Below are 20207 nucleotides of genomic sequence, written 5' to 3'. Positions count from 1 at the left end.
TGCTTCTAGCTCTTGTTGTGCTATGATAAAGAGCATTTTGTGTGTGTGTGTGTGTGTGTGTGTGTGTGTGTGTGCGCGCGATTGCATATCGTGCACACGTACATACATGACTTATGAATCGATTTATGCCAGCCAACATGGTCCATGTGAGTGTGCGGGTGTGTGCACGATATGCAGTGAGAAGTGCACCCTGCACACCAGCGTGCATGACTTATGCATGCCTGCACAGTACATGTGTGTGTGCGTGCATGTGTGTATGTGGTCGCTAACCAATCACAATGCTTCCTCATGCATGCGGACAACATCATTCCACCACATTGTCAGCCAATCAGGAGCTGTCTAAATCCCGGTAGAACAAAGATGTAAAATAAACATTCTCAAAATGACATTCCAGTAGATGTCATCTTTTTTTAAGTCAATTTAGCTTTGCTAAAGCACCATAAAATCCATTCAGAAATACAAACAGAAATTTTAGTTTGAAATTGCCCCAATGAACCAACCTGCAAAACATTGCTCCTCAGTCCTCACAGTTACAAAGGTGCTCCACAAATGAAATCATTGATGAGCAAAACTCCTCCAGGAAAAATAAGTTACTTCAAGTCTTTTACGTTCGCATTTTTGATCCACGTTACGTTACATGCATAAAGCTTGACGTGTTTGAGGCCTGTGAGAGCCGAACACTGCTCCCTGCTGACTCTGCATTGCTTGTGCACATTGCACAAGGATGCCATTTCGCTCTCTATTTGTAGAGTGTAATGCATGATCTATCAAGCCTGTCATCTTATTTATCTGGAAATAAAAAAATAGAAAACACGCCAAATACAGCTACTGTTTTAATATTACAGCGGTTTACAAACACCGCAAATATCTTCACTCATACAGATGAGACAGTCTTCATCCACCTCCTAGGACAAAGACTCTTTTTACCTGATGTGTTTTTGAAGTGTGTTTATTTTGTTTCATTTCGAATATAGACCATACACACAGCAGCCACGAAAGGTGAGTACAGTATTTGTAATACTTAAGACAGGGGTGTCAAACTCATTTGACATTGTGGGCCACATACGGCCTCGGTAGATGTCAAGTGGACCATTAAAATGATACCATACTCTGCTATAAATAACCAAAATATCATCTCTTTCCTTTGTTTTTGGGATAGTGAAGCACAAGAACATTAGGAAAATGTCGACATTTAATGAACGTATCTTTTACAAAACATTTCATGAAGCACCTTGGAATTCCTTTGACAAATGTGCAATTTACTTTGATCATTCACTTATATGCATTGCAACTGATCCCACTGATTGTACAATGGCACAACATTTTAACAAGTAATTGGCATTGAAAAATAAAGTCATGAATTTTAAGATGAAACGAGATTTATAAAGAAAGGAATTTTTGAACCATTTACACATGTGCATATCAAATCTAAATGTAATCCCTGCCTGCACTTTACAAACAAAAGAGAAAACAGTCTGCTCCCTAGCGGACAATGCATGAATTGCATTTTATTAACAATATTAATTCAGTGTCTTTTATGCATTTTTTTCCCACATTTAAATTATCCTGCGGGCCTGATCAATCCTCCTCGGGGGCCTGTTCCCGCCCGCGGGCCGTAAATTGATTAAAAGAACAAAGCAGGCAATTTATAATAACCAGAGTGAGCCATCATGTATGGATTTGGATCTTTGGTTGAACGCCGCTACCGCAAGTTAGCTTATCAGTTAGCATCGCGAGGCTTCTGCTAATTGAATTCTTTGATCATGTTGAATCTTTCAATGAAACACTGATGGCCAGATGAAGCTTTGATGATTAGTAGTATTGACAACCGTACTGGTGTGAGATTTAAGCTATTTTTGTGTGTTCGTGGCGTGTAGCTCCTGCTGACTGGTTCGCTGCTAGTTTGGCTAACGATGTTTGCGGAGCTCAACAGCATCTTGAACGTCAGCCCGGAACACTTCAGCACGGTAAGAGGCTAAAGTGGCAGCAAGTCGCATTTGTGTAAATCGTCAAGTCTTAAACTTTAAGTTTTAAGCAATTCCCAGGTTACTCTGGCAAAAATCAAACGATTAACAGATGTACAGTTAGGAGCACAGGCGGGTATTAAAAGCCCCCTCCCTCTACTGTTAATTTACAATAATATGGCTCCTGTAAAAGTCACATGGAGCCTTCTAAATAATTACTTGAGTCAGAATCAAGTGAACAAAAAAAAAAAAATTGGTGAGTACCTTCTGTTTTTTTCTATTTCTTCAATCAGATCATAAATGTGAAATAAACAACAACATAAAATAGGAACGTAGTCATAGATTGACCTAACATTTGAGATTTTGTATCGTGCCATCACAATCAAGTGCACCACGTTTCATGAACTTCTAAAATTACGGACTTAGAGTAAGTTGGACTCTTTTCTTCAAACACGTTGCTTCCGGCTCACCGCGAATCATGTTTGTATTGATTATGAATGAAGGCTGCTCACACATGTTCTTGCTTTGTTGTCATCAGGGAGAGTTTGTGCTGCTGTCGGACAGGCAAAGTGATGCCTCTTTTCTCCTGCACCACTTCCTCGGATTCTACCTCAGAGGTGAACACATATCGTACACGTGAATGATATGACGTGACGTGATGTGACATGTCATGACAAACACGTGAATAATAAGCCTCACTGATAATTCACTAAAGTGTCAAATGTCGTGTCTTGTTTCAGCTGGCTGTCAAGTGTGCTTCGTGGCTCTGGCTCAGTCGTTCAGTCACTACAGTGCAGTTAGCCAAAGACTGGTACATCACACACCACAACACATTCGTTTTTTTAAAAAAAATTAAATACCATATAATGAAAACATGATACAAGGACACACGTACTACAAGTAGTACATCAAGTGAACTAACTGGGATGTTACTGTTTCATGAGAACGTGCAACTTAGATTTAATGTGACCGTTAATTAAAACACATGTTCAAGGAGGAACAGAAAACATCAACGCACTTAAATGATAATCATTAATGACCTCACGAAGTAAAAAGTTTAGTATAGCGTGCCGCATAGTATACCGGGAACCAAAGATCGACTGAAAACACAAGCAACAGTATTTTGTTTTTCTTCACATGAACCGTTAACAGTTCGTTTACAGTGCATGAGGTTCCCCATCCCTGGTCGAGATTACACCCACTACAACTGTTTCTTTAAATTGCAATCTGTGGGCTCTTTGGAAAAGGCATTCATAAAAGCCCAGCACTCGTTTGTATCCTTATATGGAAATTAGAAAAAAAAAAAGGGACAGACATGGTCTATTTGTCAGTTTGGACCATTCATGTTCCTTTTCTAACCATAAACAGTATTTATGTGTACCGAGAGGTTCAGTCATGAACCCTGAAGGGTACATCACAAAAACTTGAACCATATACCCCCAGCTATGGGACTATTCATATGTCATAAATCATATAAAGTTAGCTATGTCATAATCTTATATGTATGTCAAAAAGAGAAAGTGTTTGTTGAAAGATAATACTATTGATTTTTGATGGACTCATGATTTAACCATATGATCAATAATAGTGCTTAATTATTTCAAATGTGCCAGCCAAAAGATAGGCTGCTGCTCTTCATGTGATACAGAAAGAAAGCTAATATCTTGTCTCCTGTTTGTTGAGGGTGTGAATCTGTCTCAGGCCAAGGAGAAAGGTCAGCTCGTGTTCCTTGAAGGACTCCAAGAATCCTTGTCCATCCTCAATCCGCACGATGCTAGAACAGGAAGTGAGGCCATGGATTTCCTCAGGTGAAACCCCCTCCGGTTTTTTCCCCCGCCCGAGTCACATTTGCGTCGCTCATTGAAAACGTACAGTCCTCTCCAAAAGTACTGGAACGTGCTTAATTTACATTATTGTGAAGAACATGTTTGACTTGACTAAAGTGTCTTTTATTTGATCTCTCATTTTGTTCAGGAATCCCGGGGCAGGCCTGCAATGTCTCTTCCAGTTTGTTTCCTCCAGTGTCGATCATTCCAGGGGAGCAGAGGACGGTGGGCGCGGGCCCCCCGTGCTGTTGGTGGATGACCTGAGCATGCTGCTGAGTCTCGGCGTCGGCGTGGATGCCGTGCTGGATTTCAGCCATTACTGCCGCACCGCCATCTGCTCACAACTGAAGGTGAGCTGATGCCTCCGAGGAGAAGATTCCAGATGCCATCTTGACTTGACTTTGGTGGCAGGGCAATGTGGTGATGCTGCTGCGCTGCGACGGAGAAGATGACGACGACGACGATGTTGGAAGTGATGATGGTTCGGAGAGGCTGCTGAGGGGTTTGACTCACCAGTGTAGCCTCGCTCTTCATGTGCAAAGTCTCCCGACGGGATATTGTAGGGACATTCACGGTCAGGTGAGCAGTCAAGTGGTCCAGTTAAAAAATCTGCAAGTATTTAATTAACCGCCCTCACACACTCCTCCGAAAAAAAAAACCCAGAATAGGAAATAATAGGTTTGCGTGCTTGTTCAGGTGGAAATGTGCGACAGGAGGAGACAAGCCGGCGGTCAACAGAGGAAAATGACTTTTCACTTCAAAGTTCACGACAAAGGGGCTTCCTTCTTCGCTCCGGGGACTTCCAGCGCTGTTCTCTAAACTCGGCACGTCGAGGCATTCCTCATGAGGGATTGGCAAAGATGACGGATGACACCTTGCACAAAAGCAGACGGCAAATACAAAAGCAATTGATGATTGTGAATGCACATCCGGATGCTCCTTCTTTTAGGAGAAATTGTTTTTCTCATCTTCCTAAGTTATCAAAACCTTTTGAAGGTGACAGTCTTTTTTTTAACTTGAGAATTTTTCAGTTCATGCTTTTTTTTTACTTAGTTAAAGTTAAATGGGTACCATTTTAAAAAGTGTTTTTCCACAATTTTCTGTGCTCCTAAAGTACGGAGTGCATTAATTGATTGATTGATTAATTGTTAGGCATAATCACAAAAATTATTTTATTAAATCCTGAAATATTTCATTTTGTGTGTAATGAATCTAATTGAATTAATAAACTGTACTGACTTAAGTTTGCATGATATTTTAACTTCCGCGGGGAGAAAAAGAAAAAAAGTTAAATCCAAATGAACTGTATTTAGACACAAGTTTTTATTCTTATTTTTTAAAAACGTCTTTGACAAAGTTGCAGTGACATAGGTTGGCCATATAGAGGTCGCTGTGGTCATCAACGGTCTTGTTGTCGATTCCGTGAAGAAGTGTTCAGCGCATCAATCTTTTGTGGAATCTCAGGTTGGACGGCTCAGCCTTGCAGACCACGCCAAAAAGAAAAATAAAACCATGCCAGGCAACATTTAGCCGCTTTCCCCGACCACTTGACACTCTTCCAGGCATCCAAAAGGAGGAGGAGCACCGCGGAGCCGCTGCGGGGAAAACGTGACGTTTGTCCAGGCAAGTATTGGAAGTTTCGAGCTGCTTGGCTACGAGTGCGGGGTTATAATTGAGTGGACACAAAGAATTCATTAAAACTTATATTTTATCCACAAAGTCTCTTTCAAATGTAATGTATATTTATTAAATTATGATTTCTATTGAACGAGGCAACTTAAAAATGTACTCTTTATGTCATAACTTCCACCGTTGCGTCTATTTATTTTCAATGTGCAAAAATGGAAAGGGAATTTATGAACGCCGCGTAATAATTTGATGCTAGATAGAAACAATTCAACGTGTGCGGCACACTTATTAAAAAAAAACAACCTATACAATTCAACGTGTGCGGCACACTTATTAAAAAAAACAACCTATTTGATGCAACGCGAAATAGTCACCAATGAACTACAGATTCATCCGCGTGGTTGTATTTATTTAAACACCGGTGTGTTTCGTGAAAGGTGTTTGTAAATCTCAATGTGTTTTGTACCATTCGTCCATGTGATGAGTTGATGCAGAGGATGCTAACAGCTTCCTAGCCTATTATTGCTAACCTAGCTGCCAGGTCGACAGACAAATAAGCTTTATTCGTCCCTTAAATATTCGTGAATTGGATTTGTCTGTCAGTTAGGGGTTCTTAATGTGACTTTAAGGGATTTTATGGTGCACCCCGTGGAGCTAAAAGGCTAATGCTAACCCACGACAGGAGACAAACTTTCCCACCCGAGACGCAGTCTTTCGTATATTATTCCTTTCTTTTGGATTTTTTTTCACAATCTTAGCAAGAAGGTGTGCGTGGTGACATCGTATCATGAAAATATTACACTATTTACGACACGGAATAGATTGCAAAGCATGATTAGGTTATAACTTGAGCATTAGCATGAGCCTCCTGCGTGTGAACTTTATTTCATTTTATGAGTTTTATTGTGTTCTACAACCATCTGTTTCGTCCGTTCTTGTCGCTCAAGCGAATAACAAGCACCTATCTACTTGCTTGTTCACGGTGGCCGGGTAAATTGGAGATAAAGTACTGAGCCTGGTTAAAGCTCGGGTCAGCTTTTCGCAGCATTATTAAAAAATAATTGACGGTGTATTTTGCTGATAAATGAAGCGAAACGCGTTCTCAACACGAATGAGAACACCCCCGGAGTGGAAGTGAGGCAATGAGTTTGTGTGTCAGGAGGTTGATGAGAGCGGGAGAGAGTTTATGTGAATGTGTGTGTGTGTGAGTGAGACAAAGTCTATCTGCTGTGTGTGTGTGTGTGTGTGTGTGTGTGTGTGTGTGTGTGTGTTTGTGTGTACAGTATGTTACGCATGTAGTCAAATGATAAATGATTGATGGAGGGAAGGAAGTCCCTGTCAAGTGTTGCCTCACTTGCGGCAGCACATCTGATGACAGGGGGGAATCACGCTCACATGCACAACACCCTTGAAATACTTCTTGTGACCACATGAATGGTCATGTTGCTGAAACCTGGACATGGCTTGAGGGCTGCTGTTTTAGGAAATGCCTTTGACAAGAGGTAAGATGGTTGTTGGTCCACGGCGATTTACAGCAAGTGTTTGTATATTCATATGCTGTTTATTTCAGCATGTTGACAACCGACTTGTATGTGTGTGTGGTGGGGGGGTGGGGGTGAGATGTATCTCGTGTTCATCCAGCATTGTTGTTCATTGTTTGTGTTGTTAGGGCTGGGCGATTGATTGATTCCGAATAGTTATTAGGGATCAATGATTCGGGGAAATAATTGCAATTTCCACTGTGATTTTTGCGCTGGAGGTTTTCATGACAACGAAAGTTGACATGGTTCATTCAGTTACAGACAGTTGTCCTAATTTTCCCCTTCATTTTATCAACACTACGATGAAACCTGACCGTTGCGCTGTGTCTTGTCCTTGATGTTGGCGGCGTGGCGATTGTGCGGCATTGTATTTATTTTTGTAGCTGGCTTGCTTGGCTGTGTCCACATGTAAAACCATTTCAACACAATGGCCGCTCGCTCGCCAAGTAGGGGGGGTCGCAGGACGCAAACCGGAGGGGGTTCTTCCAAACGTGGAATTCGCCAGTTATTAATTAGCACCCACATCCACAAAAATTGTTGTCGTCAGCTCAAAGTTGTCAACACTGGGTGAGCTTTTGTGACCTAGCCCTTTTGTGTTAGCAACCACGTTATTAACAGAAGCATGTGTATGTCAGTGTGGATGCACTTTCAACCAACCCCCCCCCCCCTCCCCTCAGCAGGCCCTTCAACGCCTAGCGGAGGCGAACGCTCATTCTCACGGTCTTTAGACTCATCAGGAATGTGGAAAGCGAGCACATCGCGTTCCATGTGCGCGCCAAGCAAACGCATCTCAAAGGAGTCTATTGAGATGGCCGTGTTGTGATTACTGCGTCAGCTATTAATAGCAACGTTGCCTGCTTAATGCTCCTGAAGGGAACTCCCTGCAGAGTTTCTGTTAACGAGGCACGCAAAGACGCAACAACGCAACCTGATGTGCGACCGACGTGCTACGTTACGACGTGCTGCGCTGTTGAAGTGACCTTGGGCGACCCCGATGTCGACTCCAGGTTGACACTGGAAAGGAGAAACCTTTTTTCGGTTGCCTTACTTGGCTCAACAAATGAAAATAATTACGTTGTGTTAGCATTTAGTTGAGCATTTCTATTTTGTTAGCCAATACGTTAGTTAGTTGTGTTAGCAGATATATTGTGTAAGTGTGTTGTTGGCAAATATATTGCGTTAGCAGGATGTTAGCCCATTTTTTTCCATTTCTCAGCAAGTGAAGTTGGATCGAAATTGTATAGTGGCAACTGTGTTATGTTACGCCGTTCCACATTGTGCTGAAACCAAGGGTTTTCTAGTTAACGAAAACTAATAAAGTCAAGAAAACTAAAATTGGAAAAAAAAATCTTTGTAAAAAAATGATTAAAAAAAAAAACTTAACGTTTAGAAAACTAACTACAGCTATGTCCTTTTGTTTTTTTTGTCTTTGTCAATCAACAACATGCGTGAGCTTTCGGGGTATTTTATTTTCTGTATTACTACGAAGCTGCAGAAGAAGGAAGGTCAGATGTGTGAAAATTGGAGTGACCTGTTTTCTAATCTTGCACTCAACAACACCCCATACATTGGGGGAAAAACTAAGACTAAAACTAATAAAAACCAAACTAAGATGAACCGCGATGAAAAATAAGTGTAATGAAAAATTATTATTTTAACCCCGGCTGCAACACCTTAAATTGTATGTTTGACCTCTTCTGTCAGTTTGTTTGTCACATTGTTCTTCGTTTATTTCTCCAAACGCTGCGTTTGGCACAACACAATCATCCGTCAACGACGAGTCATTTTCACTTTTGTGACTCAGTGGTTACCTTGGCTTGTTTGATTTGCCAGTGCAACATTATGAACGACATGACATGCTAGTCACCGACAATTAAAACAAATGTTTTCGCCTCCTGACATTTTTTGCTCAATAAATAGGGTGACGCGCAACTGTCGCAACAACACAACGTGCGCAGTGGAGCACACAAGGTAACTTGGTAGATACTCAACCTGGGGCAATAAATAGAAATGAATTCAATCGTTGAAAGGCATTACATCCATGTTTTTGATTTGTAGCAAATCGCAGGGCGTTGTAACTTTACTATGAATATTCATATCAAGGATGAATCTTTCTTTTTGTCTCAGCAGGAACTCGAATGTCCCGCGGCGTCTGCTCGGCGACTGCCCCGTGCTCCCCAATGGCCGGGAGTTGACACCGCCCTCCGCGACGATGCTGCGCGAGCAGCTTAGGGAGAAGATCTCGGCGGCATTCTACCGCCACGGACTGTTGTGCGCAACCTACCCGGTGCCCATCATCCTGTTCACTTCAGTCAGCATCCTCACCTGCTGGTGGGTTTGCTCTGCACGCACACGCACTCACTCACTCACACACTAACACTCACTCACTCACACACTAACACACTCATCACGGGCCACATCATCGTCCCCTTGGATGGCTCTGATGACTGAAAATCGGATCAATGTATCGTGTATGTTTTTGTGCTCGGGCCATATCCTTGTCTAATAGAGAAATAGGTGATTTATCACGATCTTGTGGCATCTATTTGGGGGCAAATTTCTTGGAGATTTCGCAGTCTGCGACGGGGCTCTGAGGGTGAATGCTGTACTTTCTTTGCAAGCGTTAACTCATTCAGAATGCATTTCCCACCTTGCCCCTCCCCGCCACCCCTCTTTCTGGCAGCTACCCGTTACTGAGGCTCCCCCTCCCCGGCACAGGTCCCGTGGAGTTCACCACAAGCGTGCGGGACTACAGCGTTCCTTCCCGCGAGCCTCAAGGAGACCTCGGAGAACGGCCTGACTGGGTATCTCTCCTTTTTACTTCACTGACGTCACAGTGTTCTTTATCCTCTGCAAAGAATGACAAATGTTACTGCTGAGGAATGATGATAATGTGCATTGAAGGACAAACTCTCACAAAATTTTCTTAGTTCTTTTTTTTATTGTATTTAATTTGTTTCAGGACTATATGTTTTTATAAAGTATGCTATTCTTTTTTTATGGAGTGCTATTTTTTTACTCATTGAAAAAATATTACAGTTCCTTTTTGTGGAATAGGCTGGAATTGATGAACAGTAATTCAATTCGTTTCACGAGGGGAAGATGAATTCAACTTGTGGCATTTCAATTTGAAAAGCAGATTTTCAGGCTTGGCGAAGAACACGGGATAACTGCCGGTAGTTGAAGTGTCAGGAAGAAGAAGAAAGTGTATTTGTGGTCACGTTTTGCTCCACAACGCAGTACCAGGGACCTCCGGTGGCGTACATTCAGCAAGTGTTGGTGAAGGCGGCGGTGGTGCCATGGGACAACAGCCTGGTGCCGGTGGACGTGTTTCGCTCGCCGCTGGGGCGAGTCTTCAGCCTGCTGGACGAGATCCGCAACCACGTGCACACCGACAGGTTGGTCTTACACAACTAGAATCTTGACTCATGAGTGCCCCGGGTCGCAGGCAGGTTTTTCAAGTCGGAAGCTGTCTCTCGGTTGATATTTTTTTCTTTTTTTTTTAAACCCTCCAATGCACATTCGGCTGTGTACTTTGGCCGCTTTGTATGTCAAGGTACCCAATACAGTTCCTGCAGAAAAGTGTTCTCTTGAAAGAAATAAGATTTTTTCCGTCCTGGTCGGCAGCTCGGGCGTTCGCAGCCTGGAGTCGCTGTGCCTGCAGGTGGCGGACTTGCTGCCTGGTTTGCGGCGGATGCAGTCGGTGCTGCCGGAGCACGGCTGCCTGCTGGTCTCACCCGCCAACTACTGGCAGAACCAACGCGAGCTCTTTGACACCGACCCCAACCTCTTGAAGACCGTCCAGAAGCACGAGCCCAAAGGCCTGCACACCTCGGCCACGCTCAGAGGTGTGTGCGCGCGCCGGTGTGTCTTTAGTTTTAGTGGTGTGTGTGTGTGTGTTTTGTGTCTCTATGTGCTTTTTGTTTTGTATGCTTGTGTGTTTGTTTTCGTGCTTTGTGTGTTTATTGGATGTGTGCGTTGTATTTATTTGGGTGTGTTCGTTTTTTTTGTTTCTTAGTATCTTCCAATTATTATTTCGTGCACACCAATTACGACTTGGTATGCACGAACTATTACTCTGTGCGCATGAAATAATTGCAATGGCCACACAAAATAGTTACAGTGTGCACGTGAAGTAGTGCTGATCCCTTATTGGACAAGAGCGTAAACAAATTGAGCGCACCTTCACTGATTCGCTTCCCACTAATTAGTGCCTTCAAAAAAACCCCACAAATTATTGCATCTGACATTTTCATACCATTAAATAGTGATATTGTGACAAGAAGTTTTCATTTCGTATTGATCCACCCGTGACCATGACCCCTCCCAGAGCGTCACATTTGAACAGCAATAAAATTGATCCCGACGTCCAAGTCATCCCTCCAACCGGGAAAGCAAGCTGGCTCTCAACAGCCTCTTCAAATGTCTCTTAGCAAGCAATGGCAAGCTTTTCACGAGGTCCTTGGAACTTATCTCAAGCCTAAACAAAAATTCGATCGCGCCGTCCTTGTCCATTAATGCAGCTTTCCTTCGAACGTTCAACTATGAAAGAAGCCGCATTCTATTTTCATATTCAAGTGACCCGCGACGACCCACGGATAAGTAGTAGTTCGTGCCCAACAAGTAATTCCTCGTGCATACAACGTGTGTACGAAATATTTTTTTATCTTTTTTCTTGCAAACGTCATGTCTGGGGCTCTGTAAGTTTGGGAACCTGTGTACGTGCAGATTTGTTGTTCTTGTTTCTCGCGATTGTGTGTTTGTGTTTGCGCGATCATGTCGACGTGCGTTTTGTTTTCCAGACCTCCTGTTCGGCGTTCCAGGGAAGCTCACGGGCGTCAGTCACTACAACAGGAAGAGGGTGGTCACCTACACCATCAGCATCGTGCTGTCCAGCTATGACGCAAGGTGACAATTTGCTGTACTACGTTGGAGCTTAGTTTGCTTTCGCCTTGGGTCGGTTTTGCGTTCTGTTAGGTTCCTGAAAAATCTAGTGGAACTCCTTGGTGACCTGAGGAGAGGACCGCTTGTACTCTTGACAAAAATAATAAAATAAAAGCCTGTGCTGTGCGTTTTAGTTTCCTGGGCAGCCTTCGCACTCGCCTGAAGCAGCTGCACCCGTCCACCAACTGCACCGGCCTGATGAACGAGCGCATGGTCCACGTGCACTTCAAGGAGGAGATCGGCGTGGCCGAGCTCATCCCGCTCGTCACCACCTACATCATCCTCTTCGCCTACATCTACTTCTCCACACGTCAGTATCTGCCTGGCGCCGCTTCATCTCGGAAGCTTCTTAAGTCGCTTTTTGTGTGCCCAAGCTTGTTCCGTCGAGGATAATCTCCTGCACTTGGCTGGCCTGACGCGAGCGCGACCAGGACAAACGTTGGCTCAGTTGCCAAAGTACACGACGTGTCGCTGATTAACTTTGGCGTTGTTTGAAGAGCAACACGAAGAACACTTCCTTGTATTAAAGACATACTTTGTCATTTTTGGACCATTTAACCCTTTCATGTACCCTGTAACCTGATAATTACATGATAAGCTGTTCGCTGTAGTAACCGCTGTCCCTGAAGGGTTGAAAAGACTTTCCCAAATCGACTACGCAAAGGATGAAAATGACAAGGCGTTTAATATCCGATCGTCAGATGCTTGAAATCACTCTCGTTTGATGGGTCGGTTCCGTCTCATGCCAATGCAGAAGTTTGTCTTTCATTGCCAAGATGACCTGGGGTGGCAGCTACTCATTGTTCAACTTAACAACTTTGTAGCTATATGTAGTCAGTCTTTTTTTTTTTAATTAAAAAAACTGGCAGCAAATCTATTAAAATGGCATCTCTTTGCCTGGCTGCCATGTCACGGGTGGACTAATTAGATGTTGTGGTTGGAGTATGTAAATGTGACCTACTATTACATCACAGTTGGGCCAAATTGAGAATGTCTTGCTCGCAGCCATTTTTTTTTTAGAACTCGCCAAATACGATTCACTCCAAATTTCCTTGGTTATTTAGTTTGAAACTTTGTCGGTGGACTGGCACTCTCGACTCACATTATTACTCGCATTAAAAACTCTATTTTAACACCCCCCCTCCCCCTGCAGGAAAGATCGACATGGTCAAGTCCAAGTGGGGTCTAGCTTTGGCAGCTGTGGTTACCGTGCTGAGCTCACTGCTCATGTCGGTCGGCCTGTGCACGCTCTTTGGCCTCACGCCCACTCTCAACGGAGGGTACGCCCCGCACACACACACACACACACACACACACACACACACACACACACACACACACGCTTATCAGTGGCCTCCTTCCAGTGATTTGTGTCAATGTTTACTAGCGGTCTGTGAAGTAATTGCTATCCTGATATTGACGCTGCACATCCGTCCAATCATGTGAGAATACTTCGAAAGCAGATGCCGTGGCGTGACGAGCTTCATCCAACAATTGGACCAAATTTGTCTGCCATTGGCCCAAATGCACACACACGCCACTACACACGCACGCACACGCACAGCTAGTGAAAGGGTGCGTGCATTTGATGTCGGCACTGTTGACCCGTTTGTGCACTTTCGTCCCGCCACAAAATGCTTTCCCGCTGAATCATATGCATCGCGGCATAACAGATCACGTTACCTCAGCTCCGTTTGTGCATTTTCCGGACTGATAAATTGAAATAATGTTGAGAGATTAATTTTTATAAATCTGATGGAAAAAAAAAAAAATGATCCAATATTAACCCTTTCATGCACCCCGTAACCTGATAACATGACAAGCTGTCCACTGTAATAACAGCTGTCCCTGAAAGGGTTCATATCATCCTTAGTTGCAGCCTTGTTTAGCACTTTAGAGTGGATGTCTCTTTTGTGCTGACAGGGAGATCTTTCCATACCTGGTGGTGGTGATTGGTGTGGAGAACGTCTTGGTCCTCACCCAGTCTGTGGTGTCCACGCCGGTTGATCTGGAGGTCAAGCTGCGCATCGCTCAGGGTACGCGTGGCTGGGCAATATTGCCTCAAAATCAAATTGATTTCTGAATTCCGAATGTGAATCGTTTTGCTTAACGTGAAAGCATTATACACTACTATCCTTTGGAAATGAAAATGTCTTATTGTTTTTTTTTTTTTTAACCCCAAACAATTTAAAATCCTATAATATCGATTGTCCAAGAGTAGCACTGAAGCCTCTGAAGCTCTCATGCTGGGTTTTTTTTTTTTTTTTTTTTTTCCCCATGCGTACAGGTGAGGCGAGGGAAAAATATTTGCGGTTTGGAATGCACATATCTTGGGTCAAAAGCTTCAGTTTCTTTGCGGGTTGGTTTTGAAACAGCGAGTGACTTTAAAAAAAGCGCCTTCCCTGTCAACATCAACTGTACTTTTCTCCTTCCTATTTGCAGCAATGTTTGTAGTGTTAACAGTGCGTGCCAGCGGGGGACACGCTTTGAACGATGGAAGCCGCTACTAAAATTGGATTTCCTCAAATATAAATGTTCAACTCAAACGAATCAATAAATTTGAATAATTGCTCGCCCGTAGCTCGGTATGAGAAGCAAAAAGGCGACGTACATTGAACATAGCTGTGTTTTGACTTTGGACCTTATCGTCTGCAGGCCTGAGTAACGAGAGCTGGTCCATCATGAAGAACATGGCCACCGAGCTGTGCATCATCCTCATTGGATACTTCACGCTCGTGCCAGCCATTCAGGTTTTGCAGGCTTTTTTGATTTGGGCGCCGTCAATGTTGTGCAAGGTTTCTGAGTGACCGATCGCTCGGGATTACTTGTAGGAGTTCTGCCTGTTTGCCGTGGTGGGGCTGGTGTCCGACTTCTTCCTTCAGATGTTCTTCTTCACCACCGTGCTGTCCATCGACATCCGTCGCATGGAGGTGCGCGCATCCGTTTCTTGGAAGTCAAAAGACGTTTGCGGACACAAATCCATGATCAGTGCAAATATCCGTTGCAGCTGGTGGACCTGCACGGGCACATGCGAACCGAAGACAGCCTGCCGGCGACCAAGCCCTCCCCTTTGCGAACGCGGTCGGCGCCTCCTCCGCCGCGGCCCCTTCCTCACACCATCACATTACAGACCCCCGCGAGGAACCTGCGCCCCCCCAAGAGGCTTCGACTTGTCTACTTCCTGGCACGCACGCGCCTGGCTCAGCGCATCATTATGGTACGACCACTTAAATTGGCCACCGGTCCAGAATCCGAACGCCAGTCCGAGTTTAACGTCCAAGCGTATCATCATCGCCGCCTCGTTTGCAGGTCAGCACGGTGATCTGGATCGGCATTCTGGTCTACACCGACCCGGCCGGCGTGCGCACCTACTTGGCCGCGCAAGTGTCGGAGCAAAGTCCCCTGGGAGACGACGGGGGCGGAGGTCTGACCCCCCACCTGGAGGTGGCGCCCGTCTTCCGCGGAGGAGATCCGACCAGCACCCTCACCGACCGCCTGGCGCCGGACCCGACGCCTTTACCTGACAACCAACCGCAGGGCCCACCGGACTCCAAAGCAGAACCCCCGCCCCACTCCCCGCCGGCTGTACCCCAGATCACCTGGGGGGCTGAAGACGAGGAGGGCTGGAGGAGACTCTCATTCAGACACTGGCCTTCACTCTTCAGCTACTACAACATCACGTTAGCGAAGAGGTGAGTACACCAGCGCGGGTCGGAACTCCTTTCAATGGAGGCGACGGAGCTAGCTTAGCATCCGGGCCATGTTTCAGGTACATCAGCATCTTGCCCGTCATCCCCGTTGCCATTCACCTAAGCCCTCAGGAAGCCATCGAGGGGCGCCACCCTCAGGACACCCAGCACCCAATGCCGCCCATTCCCAAGGTGGCGGCGGATCTCCAGCCGGACCTGACACTTTACAAGTTAGTTGTGGCACTCACACATCGACACGCACACACATACACTCACTACTCAGATGACTGAAGCTTATTAGATGAGTTGAGGATTGTCACGCACTAGTTTGGTGAATTGCCGAGCAGCTCCAACATTCCTGTTGTTTCCGTCAGGGTGGCGGCGCTGGGCCTGGCAGCCGGCGTCCTGCTGGTTCTGCTCCTTCTTTGTCTCTACCGGCTTCTGTGCCCGCGAAACTACGGGCAGAACGGCGGGCGGCGGCGCCGAGGGGACCGGCCGTGCGACGGCTACGGATACTGGCCGCCCGTCAGCGAGATCTCGCCGCTCCTGTTACGGGGCCACAGCATGGTGGGAAAGAACCGAATTTCTCTGCGCGTCATCCGCCACCCGCTCCTGGAGAGTTTGATGCCTTCGCTTTGTCGCCTTGCAGGACATCGAGTGTCTGGCCAGTGACGGGATGCTGCTGGCCAGCTGCTGCTTGGCCGGACAGATTCGTGTGTGGGATGCCCAGACAGGAGACTGCCTGACTGTCATTCCCAAGCACGGGTAAGGCGGAGCCACTTCCGATGCCACCTTAGCTGTCACCCAGATCCCAACTTAAATGCCACTGAATATGCCATCTTAGCTTCCATGCTAGCTGCCGCCACTTCAACTACCACACTCGACTCATGTTCGATGCCATCTTAGCCTCTCTGTCAGCAGCCAACTCTGTGCCCCCCCACTTAAGTTTGACAACTTAGATGTCTCCCTCGACGTAAACTTCCAATTTCACTCAAGACGGCGTCCTGTTTTTGAAGCGACTGAGCATATGTGGCTTGTACCACCTCCAGGCGGAGGCGGAGCAGCAGCATGGACTGCTGGGTAAACTTCAGCTCAGAGGGTCCCGACCCCTCCCTGAGCGGCGACAGCCTGTCTGAGGATGAAGGCCATCAGGTGAGGCACCGCACCACCCCCAGCCGGCCGCCCCTCTTCAAAGACCAGCCGGACCTGACGCCGCTCATCGAAACCAACTTCGCCTCCACGCCGACCTGCCCCAACGCCGCCAGGCCCACCAGGGACGGTTTCCACTACGGCGACCTGGTGGCGGACGCCTACATGGCGCACAAGCCGCCCTCGCCGTCGAACTTCTACTCGCCCTCCTCGTCCTCGCCGCCTTCCACCGCGCCGCCCCACAGTCGCCCCAGTTTTGGCGACGCCTTTGACGTGACGCCCCCGGACTTGGGCGGCGGCTCGGTGTGGGCGCTGGAGCTCAGAGGGAATCTCATAGCTGCTGGGCGGAGCAATGGCAAACTGGAGGTGCGTGTTTGTCACGGGTGTGTGCGCACCGTGAAGTTGTCGCGTGGACTTGTCTTTGCACATGCCATGTGTCACGGTGCCGTGTTTTTAGCTGTGGGACACCACTGACGGCCGGCTGCGCTGCTGCAGCGAGGGCGTGAGTGCATCCGGCATCACGGCGCTGGCCTTCCTCAACAACAGGTGTGTCGCACCTTTTGAAACTTTTCCACGCCGCCGGCTGACGAGTCGTTTCATCTTTGTCAGAATCGTGGCGGCGCGTCTGAACGGCTCTCTGGACTTCTTCAGCGTGGACGTCAACAAACCTCTCGCGCTGCTTCAGTACCGAGGTGAGAATACGTGGGTGCACCTTTCAAGTGAAACCAAGCCCAACCAAGTTTTTTTTTTTTTTTCTTTTCAAAAAATCAATTCTACTTGCTCACACTAGTCCAAACACGGTATTCTGATTAATATTGCGTTGCCGGAAAACAACTTAACTGACTCCCGTAGCATAGCTAACATAACTACAGGATGATGACGTGATCATTTAACCTGCCTCTTTGAAGTTAATTGGGCCTCCTCGGAAGAGAGGGGAGGGATGAGCAGTTACGCACAGAGAAGGGGAGCAAAATCAAATAGACTTGTGCATTGTCCTAAAAAAAAATTGCTCATGAGTACTATTTTAGCCTCAAGGACAACCTAGGTAGCCCTCAAGCTTTTGGGAGCTATCGTGTTACTTGCACATAACAAAGTGTGATATAAAAAATGTGAATTGTCGTGTTGATTTATTTTTCCCCTTCTCGTTTTAGGCACACCATGCCGGGCTGGGGTCCCCATGTCGCCCTGCTACAGCAGCGAAGACGCCATAAGCTGCCAGCTAACGCGCTCGGTGCAGTGCGCCCACCAGAAGCCCATCACGGTCTTGAGGGCCGCCGCCGGCAGGGTGATCACCGGGAGCCACGATCACACCGTGCGGGTAAGCCCCCCCACCCGCCTAGGGGGAAACGCCGGAAAGGATTGCAGAATGTGCTGAATGTTTGTTACGTGCTCAGGTTTATCGTCTGGAGGACTCTTGCTGCCTCTTCACACTGCAGGGCCACTCGGGAGGCATCACCGCTGTTTACATCGATGAGGTCACTTCCTGTTCCTTTGAAGTGTGTGTGTGTGTGTGCTTGCCATTTTTGTCTTGGGACTGTGTTTAACTGTCATGTGCAAATGTTGGACTGTGTGTGTGCGTGTGCGCACGCCTCTGACCAATCTTGGGCAGTGCTGTCATCGATGTTTCTTGTTCTTGCGTTTCCTCAGACGATGGTCCTGGCGAGCGGCGGCCAGGACGGCGCCATCTGCCTCTGGGACGTCTTGACGGGCAACCGCGTCAGTCATGTTTACGGTCACCGCGGCGACGTCACCTCCCTGGTGTGCACGCCGCTCTGCATCATCAGCTCGGGTTTGGATGACCTCATCTGCGTCTGGGATCGCAGCACCGGCATCAAATTGTACTCCATACAGCAGGTACGTGTCGCCTGGTGGCCATGTTGCAGTTATGACTTTTCCTTTGACATCCTCCCGTGTGCGCGTGTGTTCCCCCTTCGCAGGAGGCCGGCTGCGGTTCCAGCCTGGGTCTCATCTCGGACTCTCTTCTGGTGACTGGCGGTCTGGGCTGCGTCTCCTTCTGGGATTTGAACTACGGAGACTTGATCCAGACGGTCTACTTGGGTCCAAGTAGCGACGGTCAGGGCGTAAGGCAGCTACTCGTCCTCAACAACGCCGCCATCGTGTGCGACTTTGGCAGTGAGCTCAGTCTCGTCTTCGTACCGTCGGTTCTAGAGAAATTGGACTGAAGTCTGAGAGCTGATCTTTGATTTCACGCCCTGTATGCTGCTTGACCCGGGAAAACTCAGCCCGCCCTCAAAGATAGCTGAAAAAAAAAAAACAACCCTGCTGCCTGTTCGCATCATGTGCGAACGTATGACCTGCTGCCAACTATATACACCTCCTGGGGGCGCTGTTTGTTACATATACATCATTATTTATTAGAGGTACAGTACTTGAGATCTTTACTATGGAACTTGGGAGACATCAACGTCATATTTTTATTTTTTTTTTTTTAGCCTTGTGTGTAGTAGCTACAACATAGACTTTGTACAATGCATACCTGGCATGCCCAACTCTATTTTCGCACCGCCCCGCAAGGACATCTCTGTGGCAATGCCATGCACAGGTTGCCTTTCCAGTCACGTTGTTTTGAAATTCTGCTGGTCGCTGTTTTTACTTTCCGGAACAAGGATCAAAGCCACAATGGAGACCGTGGATCATTGCGGTTGAAACTTGGGAGCGCACATGAAATCTCAATTTTTGAAGAAACTAGCCGCAGAAAGGCGAGTACGTCATCAAAGCGATGTGACTTAACGGGCAAATCATGAGAGATGATGGGTGTGGCGTTCTACGCCCGGCGATAATTTCTGTCGTGCATGCGGCATGTGTTGCGGACCGATCATAGCGGTGCCTGCCCGACAATGCTTTGGTCGTATGCGGGAGTATAAAGAGGCTTTTTCGTAAATTGCATCAGATGCAGACAGGACTTTTCACACTGCACTCGGCAATGCACTGTTGACAAACCCACTAATGTGTGTAAGTGTTTCCAAGGTGCAAGGAGGGCGTCCCGTCGTGGCGCCACATTGCCCTCAAATACACAAAAGTTCAATTTGAGAGTGCCGTATCGGATATCAGCGGGCTCTCAATTGCTCGGGAGACCAGCTAGCAGGAAAAGCCTCCCTGTTCATTCCTATGCAAGCGTTTCCAACTAGGGGCAAGCTTGCATGCTGTTGTCCTTTCGCGCTGCCCTGCGGTGAGAGAACAAGTGCGATGTGAAAAGACCTTTAGGTGTAGGTGCCACTTAATTACAGGGTTCCCACTCTTCCACTTGCTTTTTATTTATGGACCTTTTAAGGACTCCCCCCCCCCCCCCCCCCTTCCGCAGGGGATCGCGGGGGATTTAATGAACAGAAAGCCACATGTCACTGAGCTGATGTTCAAATCATTGCTGCCAAAAGAAGGGCACATCTTTATTTTTCGGGGCAATCAGCTAACCCTTTATTTGACATACTGTATGTCAAATTGGCC

The 20207-nt window shown here is 46.7% G+C and overlaps 2 protein-coding genes across 6 annotated transcripts; both read left to right on the top strand.

Annotated features, from left to right (window-relative positions):
- Positions 1-1668: 1668 nt before the first annotated feature.
- Positions 1669-4790, top strand: elp6 (elongator acetyltransferase complex subunit 6). 2 transcript variants are annotated; one of them, XM_019863904.1, is made up of 7 exons: positions 1669-1967; positions 2503-2581; positions 2705-2775; positions 3666-3772; positions 3939-4140; positions 4202-4369; positions 4487-4790. In XM_019863904.1, the coding sequence occupies exons 1-7, from the start codon at positions 1914-1916 to the stop codon at positions 4607-4609; spliced, it is 804 nt and encodes a 267-aa protein (XP_019719463.1). In that variant the 5' UTR covers positions 1669-1913; the 3' UTR covers positions 4610-4790. The 2 variants fall into 2 exon arrangements, with proteins under 2 accessions (XP_019719463.1, XP_019719462.1); XM_019863903.1 differs by having other exon boundaries at positions 3648-3772.
- A 423-nt stretch (positions 4791-5213) lies between these two features.
- Positions 5214-19378, top strand: scap (SREBF chaperone). 4 transcript variants are annotated; one of them, XM_019863746.1, is made up of 23 exons: positions 5214-5413; positions 9091-9291; positions 9644-9764; positions 10201-10358; positions 10588-10808; positions 11763-11868; positions 12039-12214; positions 13058-13184; positions 13828-13940; positions 14560-14654; positions 14736-14834; positions 14912-15121; positions 15214-15596; positions 15674-15823; positions 15968-16160; positions 16243-16358; positions 16643-17108; positions 17200-17288; positions 17352-17434; positions 17894-18060; positions 18137-18217; positions 18390-18596; positions 18680-19378. In XM_019863746.1, exons 2-23 carry the CDS (start codon positions 9173-9175, stop codon positions 18923-18925), a joined length of 3726 nt encoding a protein of 1241 aa, XP_019719305.1. In that variant the 5' UTR covers positions 5214-5413; positions 9091-9172; the 3' UTR covers positions 18926-19378. The 4 variants fall into 4 exon arrangements, with proteins under 4 accessions (XP_019719305.1, XP_019719304.1, XP_019719303.1 ...); XM_019863745.1 differs by having other exon boundaries at positions 9088-9291; XM_019863744.1 differs by lacking the exon at positions 5214-5413 and adding an exon at positions 6674-6921.
- The last annotated feature ends 829 nt before the right edge of the window (positions 19379-20207 follow it).

This window comes from Hippocampus comes, unplaced genomic scaffold (assembly GCF_001891065.2).
Source record: "Hippocampus comes isolate QL1 unplaced genomic scaffold, H_comes_QL1_v1.1 scaffold249, whole genome shotgun sequence".
Classification (NCBI taxonomy): Eukaryota; Metazoa; Chordata; class Actinopteri; order Syngnathiformes; family Syngnathidae; genus Hippocampus; species Hippocampus comes.
This window is presented reverse-complemented; position numbering and strand designations above follow the sequence as displayed.

Excerpts from the sequence above, each read along its gene's own strand:
- elp6 (XM_019863903.1), top strand. The coding sequence starts at position 1,914 with ATGTTTGCGGAGCTCAACAGCATCTTGAACGTCAGCCCGGAACACTTC. Across the intron at positions 4,141-4,201 it reads CCATCTGCTCACAACTGAAG|GGCAATGTGGTGATGCTGCT; the intron begins GTGAGCTGATGC and ends CTTTGGTGGCAG. Across the intron at positions 4,370-4,486 it reads GTAGGGACATTCACGGTCAG|GTGGAAATGTGCGACAGGAG; the intron begins GTGAGCAGTCAA and ends GTGCTTGTTCAG.
- scap (XM_019863743.1), top strand. The coding sequence starts at position 6,854 with ATGGTCATGTTGCTGAAACCTGGACATGGCTTGAGGGCTGCTGTTTTA. Across the intron at positions 15,122-15,213 it reads TGGCTCAGCGCATCATTATG|GTCAGCACGGTGATCTGGAT; the intron begins GTACGACCACTT and ends CCTCGTTTGCAG. Across the intron at positions 17,109-17,199 it reads GGAGCAATGGCAAACTGGAG|CTGTGGGACACCACTGACGG; the intron begins GTGCGTGTTTGT and ends CCGTGTTTTTAG.